Source organism: Nerophis ophidion, linkage group LG01 (assembly GCF_033978795.1).
Source record: "Nerophis ophidion isolate RoL-2023_Sa linkage group LG01, RoL_Noph_v1.0, whole genome shotgun sequence".
NCBI lineage: Eukaryota > Metazoa > Chordata > Actinopteri > Syngnathiformes > Syngnathidae > Nerophis > Nerophis ophidion.
Genome location: NC_084611.1, coordinates 82,856,616 through 82,879,492, shown reverse-complemented (window position 1 = coordinate 82,879,492; position 22,877 = coordinate 82,856,616). Strand labels below are relative to the sequence as shown.

The 22,877-nt window shown below is 39.9% G+C and overlaps 1 protein-coding gene across 1 annotated transcript in view; it reads left to right on the top strand.

Annotated features, from left to right (window-relative positions):
- The window catches only part of parn (poly(A)-specific ribonuclease (deadenylation nuclease)), a 29,862-nt gene extending 8,382 nt beyond the window's left edge, over positions 1-21,480 (top strand). Inside the window, exons 7-26 of the mRNA XM_061913553.1 lie at positions 1,852-2,020; positions 2,137-2,199; positions 2,330-2,368; positions 2,448-2,490; positions 7,736-7,816; positions 7,898-7,954; positions 8,050-8,127; positions 8,204-8,247; positions 8,323-8,365; positions 9,453-9,528; positions 9,596-9,706; positions 9,771-9,840; positions 9,917-9,972; positions 14,539-14,625; positions 14,713-14,787; positions 16,676-16,835; positions 16,972-17,096; positions 18,637-18,679; positions 18,768-18,922; positions 20,736-21,480. Of these exons, the coding sequence (XP_061769537.1) occupies positions 1,852-2,020; positions 2,137-2,199; positions 2,330-2,368; positions 2,448-2,490; positions 7,736-7,816; positions 7,898-7,954; positions 8,050-8,127; positions 8,204-8,247; positions 8,323-8,365; positions 9,453-9,528; positions 9,596-9,706; positions 9,771-9,840; positions 9,917-9,972; positions 14,539-14,625; positions 14,713-14,787; positions 16,676-16,835; positions 16,972-17,096; positions 18,637-18,679; positions 18,768-18,922; positions 20,736-20,779 (1,619 nt within the window). The 3' untranslated portion in view covers positions 20,780-21,480. The remainder of the gene's footprint in view (positions 1-1,851; positions 2,021-2,136; positions 2,200-2,329; positions 2,369-2,447; positions 2,491-7,735; positions 7,817-7,897; positions 7,955-8,049; positions 8,128-8,203; positions 8,248-8,322; positions 8,366-9,452; positions 9,529-9,595; positions 9,707-9,770; positions 9,841-9,916; positions 9,973-14,538; positions 14,626-14,712; positions 14,788-16,675; positions 16,836-16,971; positions 17,097-18,636; positions 18,680-18,767; positions 18,923-20,735) is intronic.
- The last annotated feature ends 1,397 nt before the right edge of the window (positions 21,481-22,877 follow it).

The following is a 22,877-nucleotide window of genomic DNA, read 5'->3' as shown; positions in this document are numbered from 1 at the left end:
ACGTCACAAGTTGTGGAGCTCCTCACATCTGAACATTGTTTACAATCATGGCCACCAGCAGTGAGAGCGATTTGGACCGATCGACGATTTCCCCAGTAATTTGAGCGAGGATGAAAGATTTGTGGATGAGGAAAGTGAGAGTGAAGGACTAGAAAAAAAATAGCTGGGAACGATGCTGCAACAAAATGTCCTCTACAATCCGTGACGTCACGCGCACGCGTCATCATACCGAGACGTTTCAGCAGGATATTTCGGCGCGAAATTTAAAATTGCAATTTAGTAAACTTAAAATTGCATGTGTTGCAATGTTAAGATTTCATCATTGATATATAAACTATCAGACTGCGTGGTCAGTAGTAGTGGGTTTCAGTAGGCCTTTAGTGAGATTATATGGTCGTACCTGTACAACCTAATAGCCGGCCCCGCACCTTTCTTCAGCACCAGTCGACAGGTGGTGACTATGCCCATCTCTGCCCTTCGCAAGGGACCCTCTTTGAAACACGATCTTTCGAAATGATCGCTCCACAATACACTGTACTTTGTGTGTGTGGTCCAATCCAACCGTGTTCGCTTGACATCTCTGTTCCATAGTAAAGCTTGACTGTCATCTTTCGGGAATGTAAACAATGAAACACCGGCTGTGTTTGCGTTGCTGAAGGCGTCCGTAATACACCGCTTCCCACCTACAGCTTTCTTCTTTGATGTCTCCATTGTTCATTGAACAAATTGCAAAAGATTCAGCAACACAAATGTCCAGAATAGTGTGGAATTTTGCGGTGAAAACAGACCATCAATAGCTGGGAACGATGCTGGAACAAAATGTTCTCTACAATCCGTGACGTCACGCGCACGCGTCATCATACCGCGACGTTTCAGCAGGAAATTTCGGCGCGAAATTTAAAATTGCAATTTAGTATTGGCATGTGTTGCAATGTTAAGATTTCATCATTGATATATAAACTACCAGACTGCGTGGTCGGTAGTAGTGTGTTTCAGTAGCCCTTTAAAATGACAGTTTCAAGTCCAAGAGCTAAATAGACACTGGAATATGGTTTATGGTGTTTTTGTGTTTTCTGTTGCATCCTAAAAAGTGTTGATACTATAAGTATTGTACATATAATGCACCAGCAGTTTGAATGTAACATTAGTTGTTCTTTTTATTATCATAATTGCAGGTGTTGAAATCGCTTATGCTAAGAAGTAGCATCCATCCATCCATCCATCCATTTTCTACCGCTTATTCCCTTTCGGGGTCGCGGGGGGCGCTGGCGCCTATCTCAGCTACAATCGGGCGGAAGGCGGGGTACACCCTGGACAAGTCGCCACCTCATCGCAGGGCCAACACAGATAGACAGACAACATTCACACTCACATTCACACACCAGGGCCAATTTAGTGTTGCCTAGCATGTCGGTAGCAAAGCTAATGTAAATGAGCATCAAGATATCACATTTTTGGAAAAGGTAGAACCTTACTTGACCTAGGTTGAGTGTTTTTTGAGTTAATCACTTTATTGGTATTGAAAATTGCAACATTACCTAGAGGTAGTTTGGCCCAGGCCGCTCTCAGTGCTGCTGGAGTGATCGCCAGCGGTGCCACGAGCAGGGCGTGACGTCATGTGCCACCCAGGTACTGTAACATGGCACCGTTGGATTTTATGTGAATCGGTGCCCGGTAGGATTCGATAGGTTCCAAAAATGTACAGGATTTGGTACCCCTTTTTTAGTTAGAACTACAGTATCGTTTTTCTGTTGATTAATGAACGTGGGTGGTGCCCCTCCCGAAAAAATGTCACAAAATACTATTTATTATTTACTTTTGAGTCAAAACAAACTGAAATCTCTGTTTTAGGAATTCCTTACCTGAACCAAGAGGAAGAGGCTCAGCTGAGAGAGCAGACCGAGGAGAGGCGGAGCCAACAAGCTAACGGCGTGGGAACGCCCTCCTTCATCTCGCCGTCCTGCTCCAAAGGCCCCGCCCACATACCCGAAGAGCACAAAGACTTCATCAACAGAGTAGTGTAAGTTTGGAATGCGCAAGGCGGAAGCGCCGTTACTTAGAAAGTCTCATTGCAGAAGGGATGTTGTCTTTTTTTTTTTTTTTTTTTGAAGTAATGAAGTCTTTTTCCCGATGTAGGGAGAAGGTTGAGATGCTTTTCTCAGGTACAGAAAAGACTGTGGACTTGGAGTCTTGCACGGGGTAAGATAACTGCCCTCTAATTGTACTGAATAAGAAAATCCAGTTCATGTCCCGAGTGATGCATTATGGTTGTCTACCACCTTGTAATTGTTTTCTTTTTTACGTTGAATGTCTTTCTGATTTTTGGCAGTTTCCAGAGGAAGCTGATATACCAGACACTCAACAGGAAGTGAGTGTGCTTTTTTTCAACCCTGCTTCTGCTTAATTGGTTCGTCGGTTGTTTATTCCTCCTTTCTTGTGACTGACAGGTTTCCCAAGGGGCTCCATGTGGAAACCGTGGAAACAGACAAGGTAGGAACTAAGTATATAGCTGTAACTATTTTCTCATAATACAGCGGAATCCATTTATGTCAACATCCCTCGGACAGGTAGACTGACATTTACGTAATCTTAGCTTTAGGGGTGGGTACTGAACCCGGTACTTTTATGGCACCAAACGATTCACGTAAAATCCAACGGTGCCATCTTTCGGTACCTGGGTTGCTTGTGATGTCACACCTGGTTGCCAACATTCCACTTCTCGGTCACTCCAGCAGCACTGAGAGCGGACTCAGCTGAACTGTCTCAAGGCATACTTGCCAACCTTGAGACCTCAGAATTCGGGAGATGGGGGGGTGTATTTATATTTTCAAGTATTTCTTATATATATATGTATATATATATAAATGTGTGTGTGTGTGTGTGTGTGTGTGTGTGTGTGTATATATATATATATATATATATATATATATATATATTAGGGGTGTAACGGTATGTGTATTTGTATTGAACCGTTTCGGTTCGGTGCGGAGGAATACCGAACGAGTTCAACACGTACATATGAAGTAGCCGCCTATGCTAAAGTCTTAACAAGCTGCTCCGCTCCGTTCTGCCTCTGTGTCTGTACACAACACCCTGCATTGTCCCGCCCACACAACCTTCTGATTGGTTACATAGAAAGCCAATCAGCAATGCGTATCCCGAGCACATGCCGTCAGGGCTTCAGTGTCGATGTCGAGCAGATAGGTGTTTAGCAGGGGAGCAACTTACTCTCCCCAAATTATATTCCAAGTCATCTACTTTCTAAACATCACGATGAGCCCGTTGACCTTCTAGAAACAAACTGCAGCTCAGCTCACTCGCAGTCCTGGCTTTAGGTGAAGGCTAGTTAGCTTTTAGCGAAACGTTAACTCATTTTGCGTGTGTGTGTGCGTGTGTGTGCGCGTGTGTTACGGACAGTGTTGATTGAGGTGTGTTGAAGCAGCAAAAAAGGACATTATTTTAAATGAAAAGTTTCTGTCTCTGATGGTGTATAAAATAATTTAAGTGCATCATAAAGCCTACATAAACTCCATGGTGGTCAGGGAAGAATTAATCATTAGTAATGTAGCAGCCTAGTTTTGAATGGCAGGGTCCATGCTATCACATGTTGATAAAAATATAACATTTACATAATAAAAATCAACTACAGTCTTCCCAAATGCTGTAATAAATTAAGCATGATGAGTTGACTTGAAACTGTTTAATGTTGCATTTTTTATATGTAGAAGAAAAGTTGTGTCGTTTTATTTAATCTAAGCAACAATTTGAGGCAGTTTAATGTGGATTAACGTGGGCAGAATTATTATAGTGTTCCCAATGTTAAAAGGATCAAACCATTGTTTACAAATTTGGTAAATAAATACCCAAAAAATTTATATTTTGTTGTTTTCTTACTGTACCGAAAATGAACCGAACCGTGACCTCTAAACCGAGGTACGTACCAAGTCTGATCTACAAATTTGCAGGCAGCATACCCCTTCACCTTCGAGCTGTCCAGGATGAACTGAAATTATTTTTTCCAATCATTTCGGAACTTGCAAGCGTACTTCTTCTTACTCGTCGTCGCCATGTCTCTTCTTTGTTCTTGTGCTTCGTCTATGTTATGTTTTTGGACATTGCTACTTGCCGTAGTTTTAAAGCAATGCATGATAGGAATCTGGATGTGTGTCAGTGTATTAATGTGCCGGCTGGAATAAACACACGCTGAGAAATCGCTCCGTGCCTGCCTACTTTATGGGTTATAGATAAAACTACGGATAACGGAGACGTATATAATAGTCTGCATTTTAGGTGAGAGAGGACGCTAAAGGCAGTTCCTTTAAGGCATGCCCCCAATATTGTTGTCCGGGTGGAAATCAGGAGAATAGTTGCCCCGGGAGATTTTCGGCACTGAAATTCGGGAGTCTCCCGGGAAAATCCGGAGGGTTGGCAAGTATGCCTCTAGGTAATGTTGCAATTTTCAATGCCATCAAAGAAACTGAATCAAAAAACGCTACAACACAAGTAAAGTAAGGCTACACTTTTCCAAAAATGTGCTCGCTTGATCCTCATGCATTGACTTTGCTATTAACATGCTACTGTTTAGTATTAGCAATTTTACATGTCTATTTCAACACCTCCAAGTTTGTTAATGACTACTACTTCTAAGATGCAAGTTACAATCGAACAGCCGGTGCGTAATAAGTACAATACTTACAGTAATAACACTTTTAAAGGCGCAAAAACAAAACAAAACACCATAAGCTACACACTACTGCCATCTAATGTATTGTATTTGCCATTGTAACATGTGGTATCTCTTTTAACGCCATGCAAGTTACCTGATTGGCTGTTATCATGTCACTCCCACTCATCAGTGATCACCTCCTGCATTGCTTGGTTACCAGACAGCATGTGCCTTTGTTCATGCAACTGCATTGCTTGGTTACCAGACAGCAAGTGCCTTTGTTCATGCAACAGACCTTGCGTTGCAATTTCCGCTCTCTTCCAATGACCAAGAAAAAAATAACAGCAAGCGTTTTATCGAACACATTTTTTATTGATATCGACTGTTTATTGTGATGTATATTGGTAGTGTTTTATCGCCAAGCCCTAACTAATCTTACTCTTCAGTTTTACTAATTTTCATACTTGCCAGCCTTGAGACCTCCGAATTCGGGATATTGGGGTGGGTGTATATTGTAGTGTCCTGCAAGAGTTAGTGCTGCAAGGTGTTCTTGGTATTTGTTCAGTTGTGTTTATGTTGTGTTACGGTGCGGATGTTCTCCCGAAATGTGTTTATCATTCTTGTTTGGTGTGGGTTCACAGTGTGGCGGATATTTGTTACAGTGTTTAAGTTGTTTATACGACCACCCTCAGTGTGACATGTATGGCTGTTGACCAAGTATGCTTGCATTCACTCATGCGTGTGTAAAACCTGCATATATTATGTGATTGGGCCGGCACGCTGTTTGTATGGAGGGAAAGCGGACGTGACAACAATTTAGGGACGGCGTGGCGCAGTGGGAGAGTGGCCGTGCGGAACCCGAGAGTCCCTGGTTCAAATCCCACCTAGTACCAACCTTGTTACGTCCGTTGTGTCCTGAGCAAGACACTTCACCCTTGCTCCTGATGGGTGCTGGTTAGCGCCTTGCATGGCAGCTCCCTCCATCAGTGTGTGAATGTGTGTGTGAATGGGTAAATGTGGAAGTAGTGTCAAAGCGCTTTGAGTACCTTAAAGGTAGAAAAGCGCTATACAAGTACAACCCATTTATTTAACAATTTGTAGAGGACACTAAAGGCAGTGACTTTAAGGCACGCCCCCAATATTGTTGTCCGGGTGGAAATCGGGAGAATGGTTGCTCTGGGAGATTTTCGGGAGGGGCACTACAATTCGGGAGTCTCCCGGGAATATTGGGAGAGTTGGCAAGTATGCTAATTTTCGATAATTATATCTAATCTACTTAAAATTGAACAGGTATAATCTTTGTTGAATTATATGAAACTATGTCTTAATCACAAAGATTATTATTTAACACGTAAAGCAGTACATACAACATTACAAACAAGTTTTAGAAAAAACTTATTAAAAAAAAAAACATTAATCAAAAGAAGGGACTTCGATGATAAATACGTTTGCATTCAATTATTAATAATTTTTGTGCTTATAGGGGAACTGCACCGTTTTTAAAAATCACCTATCGTTCATAATCCTTAGGTAAGACAAGAACACGTTTGATTTTTTTATGCATTCTAAATAGTAAATAAATGCGATCAAAAGTCTGTTTAAAATGGAGGCCTTTGGACGTTCTCCATTCTACATACAAAACTCTTAAAACATCCAAACCCTTTAATCAAGGTTTCATGCTTTGAGTGTATATGTAATGCAGTAACATGCACATTCATAATAACGTAATATTTAAAGTTTTTTTGTCATATTTTGATCACTTTAAGCATTAATTTAAAAAACGCGTCACGACTTCCACTTTTTTCCCCGACAATTATTACTCACCACATACTTCATGAGAGCCAACAACCATGATAAAATATAACTTACTGTACAAGGTCCGCTGTCATTAGTATGCCGACTGATAGTCTCGTTATATTCCCATTTTAGATGAAAAATGACTCATAATCTTCGCTATAAAGGGAGGTGGAACTTTTTTCGTGTCTTTCTCGCCATTCCGGGTGTAAATTGGCTGTCAAATTGTACCAACTTGTCAGGTTAGACATTAATTATGGTCTAGAATAAACTTTCACCAGCACCGAGATGAAGAAGCCGCTTACCAGCTGATGTCAATGTCGCCACCAAAGTTAGTGATCATGATGCCCAATAGTTTGTCTGCGTTAGCGCTTATAATAACAATATTGTTAAAACTTGGTTGATATTCTAGTTGTGAAATGTAATTGTAGTTTTGTTGGTGGTTTTTGGATGTTTTTTATCAGGTTTTACGAGTGGAATAGAGGACTTTTATTTACGAGTAAAAATTCATTAAAAAAAAATACATTCGTCTTTCATAAAGATTGTGAACGATGGGCAAAATTCCAAAATAAGTGCAGTTCCCCTTTAACACATAAACCCGCACAGAACTACTCAGTGGCTTGGTGGTTAGAGTAGGTTGTGAGTTGAAACCCCGGCCGAGTCATACCAAAGACTATAAAAATGGGACCCATTACCTCCCTGCTTGGCACTCCGCATCAAGGGTTGGAATTGGGGGTTAAATCACCATAAATGATACCCAGGCGCAGCCACGGCTGCTCTCCTCACCTGAACAAGGGGATGGGTCAAATGCAGAGGACACATTTCACCACACCCAGACAATCATTGAAACTTAAACTTTAACTTAACATACAACATTACAAAAAATGTTTAGATCAGGACTATTAAAACAAATATACTGTAAAATAATGGACTTTAATGAAAAACACATTTACATAAAATTATTGATCATTTTTGTGCTTGGGAATCTTCTCCGTGACTTTTTCTCCAGACTTCACATGGTTTGAGCTTGTTCTAAGTCACTCATTAACTGACGCATTACTGCCACAAGAGGTGGAAAAGTGTATTGTTGCTGAGTACGGTTGCAGTCTATTCGAACCGCTGAGAAAGCGATATTTTTGCAGCCCAGCAATAGTTAACAAAACATAGAACTGCACATCACATAAATGTTGGCAGCATGAAATGCTATATGAATGACATCAGTTACTAAACAATATTGTCTTTAAGTTCATGTGGAATACTGATTGTCTTCTGCAGAAGGAGCGCTTCATCCAGGTCAGTAAGATGGATGAAGAGGAGAGGAAAAAGCGGGAGCAGCAAAAACTGGAGCAAGAACAGGTCGGTAGAAAGAACTTGAGATGAGGACTGATTGAAGTATGTTTAGACTTTTTTTTAATTCATTTTTTAAACTTCTTTCAGGAGGAGCTAAATGACGCAGTGGGTTTCTCCCGGGTCATCCACGCCATTTCCAAGTCTGTAAGTCTGGTGCCTGGCAGTCCTCACTGCCTTTTTAAGAAAGTGATTTCAGTCACATTTGTTGATCTTGATTTTAAATGTCCTCTCACTTGCAGGGTAAGCTGGTGGTGGGCCACAACATGCTGTTAGACGTCATGCACACCATCCACCAGTTCTACTGCCCCCTACCAGATGTATGTACGCCTGCGCTCAAACCAAATGTTTTAGCAAAATGGTTTGCATTATTCCCCCAATGCTTTTTTTCTCCAGGATCTTCAAGATTTCAAAGAGGTCACGATGTGTGTTTTCCCTAAGTGAGTTTGTTTGCCCTCAGTCACATGCTTGCTTTTTTGAACATTAATTTGTATAATTTATGCATATGCTTGCAGGCTTCTGGATACAAAGTTGATGGCTTCCACTCAGCCCTTTAAGGTAAACTGTTTCCACACTGCTATAGTTTAGATTTGTATTAAAAGGATGGAAAAGTATTTTCTATCAATTTAAAAAATAATTGATTTCACATTGTATTTTTAATTGCATGGGCGGAAAGCAGGGTTCAAGATGGACAAGTCATGCAAACTAATTGTAAAATCACTTAACAATAAGCTATTAAAATGAAGGTACAAAAATAAGGAATATGTTAGAAATGCTTAATAAAGTGTAAGAAAATAGTGCAAAGTGTGAAAATGTAAATGGAGAGAAACCTGACAAGAAGTATTTTCTGCAGGTTTAGTGACTGGAAGTTGCGACTGTGCTCTAAAGGGTAAGCGTGGCTAAGGTGGTGTAGTATTACCGGTCTTGGTGGGTACGAGCGCCTTGCAGCATTTACAGACCACATTGGTCTGACTACGGGCCGTTTTTACAAAAATCCAAAAAACTGCCATACTATCAAGGGGACTTTTCCTATTTTATCCACCGTTTCTTCATTTCGACTTTCTCTTCTCACTCCATGCAAAGATTCAACCGCCAGACACCAAGATGTTGCAACCAAACGTGATGGTTAAAACTGTTAACCGATTGGCTGTTAGTGGGTCACTCCCACTGATCAGTGATCACTTCCTGTGTTGCTCGGTTACCAGATAGCGAGTGCCTTTGTTCACGCAACCAACCTTGATCGCAATTTCCGCTTTTTTCCGACAAAAATAGAAACAATGTGTCGAACGTTTTATTGAACGCATTTTTTAATTGATAACGATTATATGTTTATAGTGATATATATTGAGGTTGTATTATCGCTAACCTAGCGACATTGAATATTGACATTCGGTGTCTAAAATACTGTATTTGTCAGACAATTGCTTTCACCACAACAGCGCTGGAGAAGCGAGCTTTGTGTGTTAACCTTCCGGCTACTCCGACACTTCTCCTACCTCAGTTCTAATTCTGATACTACCTCAAAAGCTGAGAAATCGACCCTAAAAAATCCATGAATTGCTAATAATGTTCATCCCTAATTTACATGAGGTTGAATTGTATCTTTTAGCTAATCAGTTGTACTTGTTGTATTTCTACCTTCCAGGAAATGATTAGCAACACCTCTCTGGCCGAGCTGGAGAAGCAGCTGAACGAGAGCCCCTTTAAGGGTCCTCGAATTGGTGTGTAAACACGCGCGTTTTCAAAAAGCACAACGTGTTTGTCAACGGTGATTGTTTCGCTATTTAGAGGCGGCAGAAGGCTTTCCCAGCTACAACACAGCCAAGGAGCAGCTGCACGAGGCCGGCTACGATGCCTACATCACAGGCCGCTGCTTCATCTCCATGGCCAACTTCCTGGGTAGTTAGTTCATTCACATGTTTCCAGCCAATGAAAAGTCTTCTAACTGGTTCTCTCTTTTCAGGCTCCTTCCTGACTCCGCCCAAAGCGTACGTCTCAGCTCGCTCCAAACTCATCGAGCCGTTCTACAACAAGTAAGCAGCATGCAGCTCCGCTCGTCTCTGTGTCGCTGGTCCAACCCTTTTTCATCGCCATCTTTTTCCTTTCAAGGCTGTTCTTGATGAGAATCATTGATATTCCCTACCTCAACATCACAGGACCAGATTGTGAGTATTTTAGCATCGGACAATAGAATACAGCAGGGATATTAAAGCTTTTTGATTCAGGGGTCGCTTTGGGGAAAAAAAAAAAAATCTGCATGCATTCGCCCCTTAAAGTTTTGTATCCATCCATCCATTTTCTACCGCTTGTCCCGTTCGGGGTCTCGCGGGGTGCTGGAGCTTATCTCGGCTGCATTCGGGCAGGAGGCGGGGTACACCCTGCACAAGTCGCCACCTCATCGCAGGGCCAACACAGATTGATAGACATCCACACTCACATTCACAAACTAAGGCTTTGTAATAAATCATAAATATAAAGCAGCTAAAATGCGCCAAACATGGATAAGGGTGGAGTGTTTTGCGTGTTCCCATCATGATTTTTAATGGATTTACACAGGTTTAATTTTTAAATTGTGCATGGACGTTTTTTTTATATTATCCACAAAGTTCAGTGAGCAGGTTATGTGTGACCAGGTCTGTTGACATTTTGTGTTGGTTGGATTTTTTTTTCTCCACTATGACAAGGTAGGTTGTTTGCATTTGGTCATATAAGTATATGCTGCGCGTGTTTCTAATTAAAAGTCATTGACCTGAATTACACATGTTGTCCATTAGATGGCGACATGATAGCCGCATCAACATTGTCAGGCTATCAAAACGAATGAAATCTCTTTGTGGGTAAGATTCCTTATTAAACTCATATTGTGTCAGGGGCTAGATTGAAGACATCGGCGGGCCATGGTTTGGAATAGAATTCATAATTTGACTGTTTTCAATTTTAACTGAGCAGAAATAGTTCATCAAACTGCATCGCTTGGTGTAAAAAATATGTTTGACCACTGAAGGCAGCTCATTAAGGGACTCATTAATACTTTGCTTTTGGTTAATTAAAGTTCATTACTTCTGTCACTGATAAAATGCATAGTGGTAACAGTATTTTTTTGGTACTGGTTCCTAATTGGGTCAGACCAGGGTGACTGTTAAGATTCTGGATAAATTATACGTATTTGTTTCTTTTCTTCTTTTTTTATACAGCCGCTGCTACGCATTAAAAAAAAAAAAAAAGTCACCTGAAGGAGCTGATGATCGGTTTGGAATAATCACAAATAAGAAACACCACACAAAAGTTTGTAGCAACAAAATTTCCTCCTCAAAAGTCCCTCAAAGTCACGCATGCTAGTAAGAGTTAGTGAACATGCTTTACCAAAGAGTCACGGCCACACGCTACCGCACTACACCAACAGTCCTCCTTGCGATCCAATAATCCACAGGCCCATATTAATCCACTCAAAAAAGTGAAACATTTAAGTAATCACCGGGTCTTTTTATTTATTAAGTACATACTACAGCGACACATACATAGGTAGCTCTCAACACTCAATATGGCCTCCGGTCCGTCACTCAAGTACGTCCGTGTGCAATGTAAACGCATATAACAATTCCTATTTAGTACAAAATGCACACAGACATGCTAATGCTAATTGATTACATCGATTTATATTATATATTTGATGTGATACATCATGTAAAAGGTATGTGCTAAGCACATGAATGCCATACATAAATATTTCCAGTTGAGTGTAATTGTAATTATTAATAAAAACTGATGGATCGGTGTGATCTTTACAAAACGATGACATAAAAACTGCAAAGCACGTTGCACTGCAAGCATAGTTGGCTTGTTTAAGACTTAAAAAGCAGGTGCTTATAAAGTCGTAATAATATACATCCCTTCTCACGACTCCATGCTGTTATCTGATATTTTAGACCCCTTTAGGAAGAATGACTGACTGAGTGTATTTGTAATAATTAGTATTTATCACTTTTTTTCTTTTTTTTTTACTCACTTCGTTTTACTTTTGTTGCTGAATGTAAAATTGGAACTGCTGAAGTGGTAACTAGCTGCAGTAGGTCTGTACTCTTTTATAGTCTCTTTTGTGTTTTTTAATGTTTCTTCTTGTTCTTTTTTTTTTTAAAACCCTTTTGGGACTGCTTAACAAAGAGTGCCACTTTAATGACTTGTGCAATGTTTAGTACTATTTTGTGGGCTTTTTGAATCTGCACTGCAACTCCATAATTTTACCATTTTGGGATGGGTTCCCTCCGGGTACTCCGGCTTCCTCCCACCTCCAAAGACATGCACCTGGGGATGGGTTGATTGGCAACACTAAATTGGCCCTAGTGTGTGAATGTGAGTGTGAATGTTGTCTGTCTATCTGTGTTGGCCCTGCGATGAGGTGGCGACTTGTCCATGGTGTACCCCGCCTTCCGCCCGATTGTAGCTGAGATAGGCGCCAGCGCCCCCCGCGACCCCAAAAGGGAATAAGCGGTAGAAAATGGATGGATGGATAGATCATAGATCCCCATTATTCACAGGGTTTACGTTTCAAGACCTGCGAGGGGCGAAAAAACATCACTGGAAGCGCCCATAAAAAGCCCTAAAATGCCTATTTTTGAAATACTTAAAACTAGAGGTGTAACGGTACGTGTATTTGTATTGAGCCGTTTCGGTACGGGGGTTTCGGTTTGGTTCGTAGGTGTACTGAACGAGTTTCCACACGGACATATTAGGTAGCGCACCACAGGTTGTGTCAACAATTCAGAGAGAAGCACAACACAGCGCAGGCTAACAGCGACCGGGCTAGGACAACATGCAAAAGTCAGAGCTGGAAGACCCCCCTGCCTCGTTAACATCTCCCGTCTGGGAACATTTTGGCTGCACGGTGCGATACAACAATGGAGGACGGAGGTTTGCCGACATTGTTCAGCAGTAGTAGGGTACGCTTCTGCCAACATGTCAAAAATGCTAACTCCTTTGAAGCGTCACCACCGCATTCAAGCAGCCTCGGCGAGTCGGGCAGGGCTGAAGCAATAACAAATATTTTTATAGCAGCAGGTTAAAGACCATCCATCCATCCATCCATCCATTTTCTACCGCTTGTCCCGTTCGGGGTCGCAGGGGGTTGCTGTATTGCATTAAAAACTAAACTTTGACACACTTCTATGGTGGAAAAACAATAAGCCCATACATCCTCTTACTGCCAAGTTAGCCAGGCTGGGTGGGAGGGTGTTGATGAACGTGGACCCCGACTTAAACAGGTTAAAAAACTTATTGGGGTGTTTGCATTCAGTGGTCAGTTGTACGGAATATGTACTGTACTGTCTAATTTACTAATAAGTCTCAATCAATCAATCAAAAAAATCACTCTATATGTAGAAAGATTAAAGGATAAGATCACGGGTACAAGCGGCCGAAATGAGTTTCCTCCGCCGTGTGGCGGGGCTCTCCCTTAGAGATAGGGTGAGAAGCTCTGCCATCCGGGAGGAACTCAAAGTAAAGCCGCTGCTCCTTCACATCGAGAGGAGCCAGATGAGGTGGTTCGGGCATCTGGTCAGGATGCCACCCGAACGCCTCCCTAGGGAGGTTGTTTAGGGCACGTCCACGGGGAAGACCCAGGACACGTTGGGAAGACTATGTCTCCCGGCTGGCCTGGGAACGCCTCGGGATCCCCCGGGAAGAGCTAAACGAAGTGGCTGGGGAGAGGGAAGTCTGGGTTAGGCTGCTTAGGCTGTTGCCCCCGCGACCCGACCTCGGATAAGCGGAAGATAATGGATGGATGGATGGATGTAGAAAGATTTTGTTAAGAAACCATTCTGAGCCTTATCTTATTTAGTTTTTATTTTATATATGTTGACCACAGTAACTTTGGTAACGGACCCTGTTTGTATATGTATGTTATGCCATTGTTTACAAATTTGGTAAATAAATAACCAAAAAATGTATATTTTGTTGTTTTCTTACTGTACCGAAAATTAACCGAACCGTGACTTCTAAACCGAGGTACGTACCGAACCGAAATTTTTGTGTACCGTTACACCCCTACTTAAAACCCATAATGTGCCTAAAACAGGTTTTACGTTCAGTTTCATACATCAAATAATTGCTGGCATACAATAATGTACTTTAAAAATGTGCAGTTACACATTGTATTTGAAATTTTCTAATTAATTAGTCAAACAAAATTGTCTTTCTTAAATTTATTCGAAAAGCTCGAGCATCTCAAAAAGCACAGATCACATTTATAGCAGAGTATGTAAGGAGTGCACAATAGGAAGAGAGATCTCATTCTCGATACACTGAATACAAGGTGGGAGGGGGGAGCATATGACGCAACACAGTGAAAAGTGTCCACACTAGGGACTAACGGTGCATTTTTAAATGAGCAACAAAAAGGAAGAAGAGATGCTTTCACAGTCAGTCAATGTGGACAAGGTCACACACACACAGTCCAGAATTTGCTCTCCCCACAGCACTTTTGCAATTTACACAAAGATACATAAATGTTTTCCAACACAACATGAGTAACGGCTTGTGTGATGGGTTCTTAGCTGCAGCATACCCTTCTAAATAGTGCCAAAAAAAACAAAACAATTCATTAAAATTTAAAGCAGACCAAAACGTTTTTTGTTTTTCTTTCAAATATCAGAGCGTGCGAATACTTCCAAAGCATGAAGCTATAAGATGGTAGGAAATTGTGTTGATGTTCTAATGGACCATCTCTCCTGTCCCAGTGCAACCCAAACGGGACAATGTACTCTATGTCACCTTCCCTAAAGAATGGAAGACCAGCGACCTCTACCAGCTCTTTAGTGCCTTCGGTAAGAATCCCTCATGTCACGTCATGTGAGGAATAGTACTGTTTTTGTTCCGCTCACCTTTTTTGTCGCCTCGCTGTCCACTCACAGGGAACATCCAGGTCTCATGGGTGGACGACACCTCTGCCTTCGTGTCCCTCAGTCAAACGGACCAAGTGCAAATAGGTGTGTGTCTTTTTATTTACAGTACCTAAAGTGCAAAAAGGACAGGGCTTGAGTTGAAAGTACTTGTGTATAACCGGTTCATTTTTGTAACTCAATGATTCGACGTACATTAGAAAGAAGACGGGAAACGATATGTTTTGTACAGCGGGTCCAATAACACCACAAAAAATGCTAGGCTTTTTATTTAGATTTTTGTAGTGATCTACAGAAGGGTTTTTTAACCTTTTTGAACTCCAAGCCCAACTTTTCCACTTTAGTGGGGTCTGGGACCCATTCAAATATTAAAAATTAATTAGTAATCTTACTCTTGGTTTTGATATTACTCAATGACTCTTTAATCCATTGTGAAATGGTACGAAACCATGTGTTAATCTAAGATTATTTATTTTATTATTAAGGCTAAAGTCAGAATGATTACAAAAAAAATACTAATCAAATAGATTGCAAAAGAAGGTAGTTATAAAAATGTATTTAAAAGAAATATAATTTATTTTAGCCATGCGTAATTGTATATAACTACTGTGTTTTTTGGACTGTTGTTATATATATAACATTCTGTATAATAACTGCACCGGACCATAAGCCACAGATATATATTTTGTGAAATTAGTCATTTACACCGAAAGATTTTGTAAATGTTTATTTATATACCTGAATTGTTTCCAAACGGTGCCAGTAACACGGCAGTAAAACGGCTGATCAAACAAAATTGATGTCGTCGTCGTCATTGAGCCACTTGCTGGGGAAGCTAGCTTTACTAACGCAGACACATTTAAACACGTTAGCTTATTCGCTAATGCTAACAATGCTAGCTTCATTATAATATGATAGCACGTACAAATATGCATGAAAACACTCCTATAGACATCACACAGGGGACGGTTTAGTAAGTAAGAATAGTTTTAGTTATATTGTGAAACTTAGAAACGTTGCTTGGAGTGATGAATAAAGAATCCATACGAGTAGAAACGCTATGGACGTCTGTAAGGCGGAATGGCACTTTTACTCGATGTTGCAAGGTCAGTCTAAACAGAGGGGCTCTGCAGAACTTACAGTGAGCGAATTTGTCCAAAAGATGGCGCCATAGCACAATCAATAACCCACTCTTTCAGTGTTTTTTTTTTTTTAAATGTTTAACTATGCATTTTGCTGTCAGTGGGGGAAAAAATAGCTGCTTATAGTCTATAATAATAAAATTTAAAGTGCAATTGAAAATACAGCTGCTCCACTTGAGTCATAATTTTTGCGCTTAAGAAACTTCTCTATGACTTAAGTTGTAGATTTATTTTGCTTGATAGTCTTAACTGCCACAATTGGTGGAAAAATGTATTACAACTGAGCGCCGCTGCGACCCATACGGACCACAGCTGAGAAACATATTTTTTAGCGGCCCAACAATGGACCTATGGTTAAGTAACACTGGTCTACAGGGCACTAACTATATGAAAAGTATCCATATTGGCATCATATTCTCTGTCAGATGGCTTCGTGTGATATGTGTTGGAACACAGTTACGTTGCCATTTACTTTACGGAGATGGAACTGAAAGTTTCATTCACACATAGTCAGTTCCATTATAATGTGTTAATGAGCAAGGGCAACCAATTGTGCCCAATCTGTTCTTGGCGGTCAACGTGTAGCCGTTGCGGGCTGCCACAAATTAGACCGTCTTCGTCTTACAAACGTGTTTTCTTTTCTTTTTTCTTCTTTAAAAAAACAAAAAAAAAAAACAAGGAAAGGTTGCCCACAGCCACGGCTGTAAATATAATCCTCCTGACACCGCTTTGTAGACAAATTGCCAGGCAACTAATTGGTGAGAGGTGTTAATTGGAGCCATCAGGACAGTCGCATGAGGTCTTATCTTTGGCGCTGTTGTTGATGTGTTCAGCCATGAACACCAGCCGCTATGCAGAGAGCTACAAGATCCAGACCTACGCAGAGTACATCCGAGGCAAGCAGCAGGACAAAGACAAGCTGGCTCACACTTCCAAATCCTGGAAGGAGGACTGCTGGATGAAGCCTCACTACACCCCTTCTGGATACTCCCGGTATGACACCTTTTTCAAACTGATTTTCCACACAAACGCATGATTTTTTAATCATGCTCCAGTATTTGTTGGTACTGTGGTCCCACTATTGTGGTGTAGCAAAACAAGCTGATGCCCGTGTGTGTGTGTGGTCCAGGGCTCTGAAACGCAGCATCAGTCCTGTTCAGCTGGAACAAGGAAGCAGTGACGCTGGCGCAGCTGACGGCTGGAGTAACTACTCTTACGCTGACAGCACGGCAAGCAAGAAGATGAAAACTGACGGTGTGTGTTTGTTTTTTTAAGCCAATATTGGCCATTATCACAAGGTAAAGGCCAGAAATAGAAGTAATCCATTCCATAGTCAAACCTGTCGCTGCTATAGGTGTCTTGATGCAACTTTTTCACTACCAATATTGATACAATAACTGAAGGTATCATGCGTACTTTTATTTTGTCGTGTGGAATTTAGGTATGTGAGTCTTTGCACACCTAATGATTTGATCAAATTCCGATTCCTGGGGTGATGATTCAATTCAGAGTCTATTCTCGATTTGACACGATTTTCTATTTGAAACTGATTCTCACAATGTATAATAATTATATGGAAACTGTTTTCAGAACTGGTTACAGATTAGAAGAGCTCCTTGTGGTTGCATGGAGTTGGCCTAAAACATATTTTAATAATAATAAATAAAAAAATATGTCTATATATATAATATAATACACACACCAAAAATGTATACATATTTAAAAAAAAACAAAAACATTATTGTTTTATATGTGTGTATATATATATATATGTGTATATATATATATATATACATATATATATATATATATAATAAAACAAATAATAAAAAATTATATATATATATATTATTTTTTTAGTTTTTTTAATTGAAAAAATATACATATTTTTGTGTGTATATATATATATATATATATATATATATATATCATTTTTTATATTATATATATATATATAATACAAAAATAGTAATTAAAAAGTAATATATATATTTTTTTTATTTTTTTGGGGGGGGAGGGAATGTTATGTTTTTTTCGTGTTTGTGTATAATTTTTTTAAGAATATATTTCAGAAAATTATGAATTGATTTAGAATCGGAATTTTAATACGATTTTTTTGTGGAATATTAGAAAAGGTTGATCAAGAGAAATTTCTTAAGCCGAGAACAATATTAGGTATGAAAAACCCTAACCTATATATTATTAACCTTCTGGAATTGACTTATGCTGTCTTGAAGTTGAAGTGGTGTGGTAATTGTTTTTGACCTTACCTGGTGACCACGATAAATTATGACGTTAAGCCCACGACACAGCAAGCTGAATGTTACGAACACGTTTGTTAGTGGATATTTTGTAATGCGCTTCTGCCTTCGGGACTCTGCATGTGTAATTAATATACAACTATCATTATTTGATATTTGTTTATACTGATAGATGTACTGTTTTAGACTGTACCATTGTTCAATTAATTATTACGTATGTATAGCTTGTGTGCTTAGCTGTTGTGTAGCTGCCAGCTTTTTTTTTTTTTTTTTTTTTAATGACTGAAATAGAAGAAATAACCAACCTTGTGTGCTTACTGGAGAACATTTATTTTTAACCGTCTGACCATCTTTGCACGAGCGCTTATATCGGATATTGCAAGCTCGTATAATTCAAAGGTTTTTTTGCTGCTATTGGACCAATAGTGAAATGGGAAACCCCGAGTCATAACACTGTTCAGGCGATATGGTAACATTAGGATTCATATGTTTTGGAATATGGCTTTACTGTGTGCGCTTTGACTCTTTTGTAGAAGTTGTGGAGAGTAAGACATCAGAAGGATGGCTCAAGACCACGTAAGACACATAATTCGCCTTCTTTTTGTCTTGTTTTTTTTACTTCCATCTTGACAACCTGTCTCTCTGCGTGCGCTGCACCCTGCAGGGAGGCATCACAGTCCCCCGGGTCGAGTCCCATCCCAGAGGAGGACAGTCCCAGTGCTCCAGATCACGCAAAGGACGCCGAGGGAACGGTCACCCGGCAACAGGCGGCCGCAGTACCTGGGCGCAAAAGTCAAAAGAACAAGAAAAAGTCTGAAGGTGTGTTGTCCAGACTACGGAGTGCACCGGTATATTCGACACACCCACTAAATTTTAGGGGGAAAATATTTTTCCATAAATTTGCCGCACCGGACTAGAAGCCGCAGATATATATGTTGCCAAATGAGGTATTTACAGAAAAATATTCTGTAAATGTTTATTTACATACCTTAATTGTTTCCAAACCGTGCCTGTAACACGGCAGTAAAACGGCTGATTAAAAAAAACAGAAGTCACCGTCATGGACACACTAGCTGCGAAAGCTAGCTCTTCAATGAGATAAAAGGATTATATAACTCCACAGTGACGTTTTGGTGTATTTACTGAGGAATTTGTGAAATTGAAACAAAACAAAAAGAATGCCATTGTAATACCAACACAAACCTTTATAAAAGTGTTAGCATATTACCTGATGCTAGCGTCATTACATTACAATAGCGCGTAAAAATATGCATGAAAACACTCCTACAGACCTCACACAAGGGACGGTTTAGTAAGTATTAACTGTTTTAGTTATATTGTCAAACTTACCAACGTTGCATGGACTGATAAATGAAGAGTCTATCAGAGTAGAAACGCTATAGATGGCTAGGAGACTGAGCAGCACTGCACTTCCGGTTAGAAGCTCTACCGGTGGAAGGACAGTGCAGCAACTGCAGTGAGCGAACTTGTCACAAACAAAACGCATTCTCAAATGTAGTTGCTTGTTTTCTGGTTTTTATATTATTGCCACCAGCGGAAAAAAATCTTTACTTTCGTCTTATAAGCCTCAGGGTTCAAAGTATGAGGAAAAAAGTAGCGGCTTAATGTCCGGAATAGAGATGTCCGATAATGGTTTTTTTGCCGATATCCGATATTTTCGATACTGTCCAATTCTGAATTACAGATTCCGATATCAACCGATACAGATTCTATACAGTCGCGGAATTAACACATTATTATGCCTAATTTTGTTGTGATGCCCCGCTGGATGCATTAAACAATGTAACAAGTTTTTCCAAAATAAATCCTCTCAAGTTATGGAAAAAAAATGCCAACATGGCACTGCCATATTTATTATTGAAGTCACAAATTGCATATTTTCTTTAAAATGCCTCAAAACAGCAGCTTGGAATTCAGGACATGCTCTCACTGAGAGAGCATGAGAAGTTTGGGGGCCTGGGGGTGGTGGTAGCCAGGGGTGTGTATTGTAGCATCCCTGAAGAGTTAGTGCTGCAAGGGGTTCTGGTTTTTGTTCTATTGTGTTACGGTGCAGATGTTCTCCTGAAATGTGTTTGTCATTCTTGTTTGGTGTGGGTTCACAGTGTGGCGCATATTTGTAACAGTGTTAGTTGTTTATACGGCCACCCTCAGTGTGACCTGTATGGCTGTTGACCAAGTATGCTTGGTCAACAGTATACCCGTGTGTGTGAAAAACTGTAGATATCATGTGATTGGGCCGGCACGCAAAGGCAGTGCCTTTAAGGTTTATTGGCGCTCTGTACTTCTCCCTACGTCCGTGAACCACTCCGTACAGCGACGTTTTAAAAAGTCATAAATTATCCTTTTAGAAACCGATATAGTTAATTTCCGACATTACATTTTAAAGCATTTATCGGCCGATAATATCGTCAGTCGGATATTATGGGACATCTCTAGTCCGGAATGTACGGTACATTTCAGCTGTTAGTTTTATTTCGTGTAGCTGTTTCTTTTTGTTCAGTTGCAAACATGAATTCCGGTTTTGATGGCTTAATTACACTGTTGAAATATAATCACTTTACTTAAAAATGCAGGAAATTATTCCCTTTACCTGTTTTTTGTTTTTGTGCAGCTGCTGGAACATCATCACTCTTTGAGGTTCCTCAGGTGTGGTAGCAGGAAGAGGAGGCGTGCCACTGCCGCCGCTCTTAATGCTCCCCCCCCCCACCCCCGAAGCACTTGGACTCTTCTGCGAGGTGGTTGCATAGCTGGGGGCCTCCACTTGGGCAGGTGTGGCCTGGTACTACTACTCAAATCAATACAAGCCATATGTGACAAGTCTTCTGGTTTAAACACACAATCTGAAATTGAAAATCATTTTGTTTTTCAAGTTGTTTTATATGTCAAGTGTGAATACTGGCATCGAGCGCCACAGCCCACGCTGGAGTCATTTTTATGGCGTCGTCCCCTTTTGACTCACGGTGTATTTTACTGTGTATGTCTTCACACGAAAGATGAGCGTTAATGTGCGTGTTTGTTAATTCCATAAGCTGCCACTCGACAAGTTATGTAGTTTACAACATCAGGGTTTATAATGTGTATTTAAAAGAAACTTTTTTTTTTTTAGAAAAAATGTAAAACGATCAACTTCTGTTTTATCCAGCATATATATATATATAAATGTATCAACAATAATGTGATAATTTATTAGAGCTGTAATTTCATTCCTCCAGAGGTGCTTTTGTTGTTTTTTGTACAGATGTTTGTTTTTGTAACCAGCGTCTATTGAAAACTGTAAATGTATGTTCTTTGGTAAAACATGTAAAAAAATCTCCTTGGGGAAGAAAAGGGGAAAAAATTAAAGAATTTTCTTACTATTTCTGCCCCTGCTTCATTCTGTGTCACAATAGCCTTAAATATGTGGTGATACACAGGTTATCTTCGACAACATTTTATACACGTGTGTGTGTGTGTATATATATATATATATATATATATATATATATACATACACGTGTATGGATGTGTGTATATATATATATATATATATATATATATATACGTGTGTGTGTATATATATATATATATATATATATATATATGTGTGTGTATATATATATATGTGTGTGTGTATATATATACGTATGTATATACATAGGTATAGGTGTGTGTGTATATATGTGTCTATATACATTTATATGTATGTGTATACATACATATACATTTATATGTATGTATATACATATATACATGTGTGTGTATATATGTAAGTGTACATATATATAAATGTGTGTATATATGTGTATGTATATATATTTATGTAAGTGTATATATATATATATATATGTGTATATACTGTATATACAGTACATACATACAGTATATATACATACATACATATATAATTTCTTCTATGTCCCACTCTCCCTTGTGGAGGGGGTCCGGTCCGATCCGGTGGCCATGTACTGCTTGCCTGTGTATCGGCTGGGGACATCTCTGCGCTGCTGATCCGCCTCCGCTTGGGATGGTTTCCTGCTGGCTCCGCTGTGAACGGGACTCTCGCGACTGTGTTGGATCCGCTTTGGACTGGACTCTCGCGACTGTGTTGGATCCATTGTGGATTGACCTTTCACAGTATCATGTTAGACCCGCTCGACATCCATTGCTTTCCTCCTCTCCAAGGTTCTCATAGTCTTCATTGTCACCGACGTCCCACTGGGTCATTTTTGTCACCGATGTCCCATTGGGTGTAAGTTTTCCTTGCCCTTATGTGGGCCTACCGAGGATGTCGTGGTGGTTTGTGCAGCCCTTTGAGACACTAGTGATTTAGGGCTATATAAGTAATCATTGATTGATTGATTGATGTATATGTGTATATTTATATATATATATATATATATATCATTGTATTACATGTTAAATGTAATTTATTTTTAGTCCTTAACTTTGTAGCAAACAAACGCGTTATTTGTTGGAAAATCTAGGCGTAAAAGTTTATCCGTCATTATTAGCCTACATGCTAAGCTAGCTTTGTTGCTAACTCCTGTCAAGAGAACATTCAGCTGACTAGAAGAACTTTGGTTAATATTCGTTTTTGCTTCGGTGACCTGGGGCTACATGACACGGTAGGACATGTTTCCTTTTTTACGGTGAAAATGTAGGTAATTGGGCACTTTTAAGATAGTATAGACTTTATTTATCCCGCAATGGGAGTATTTTGTGTTTGCTTTGCCGGTTCAAAAACTCCAACAAAATCAGCTGAAAACAAGAGAGA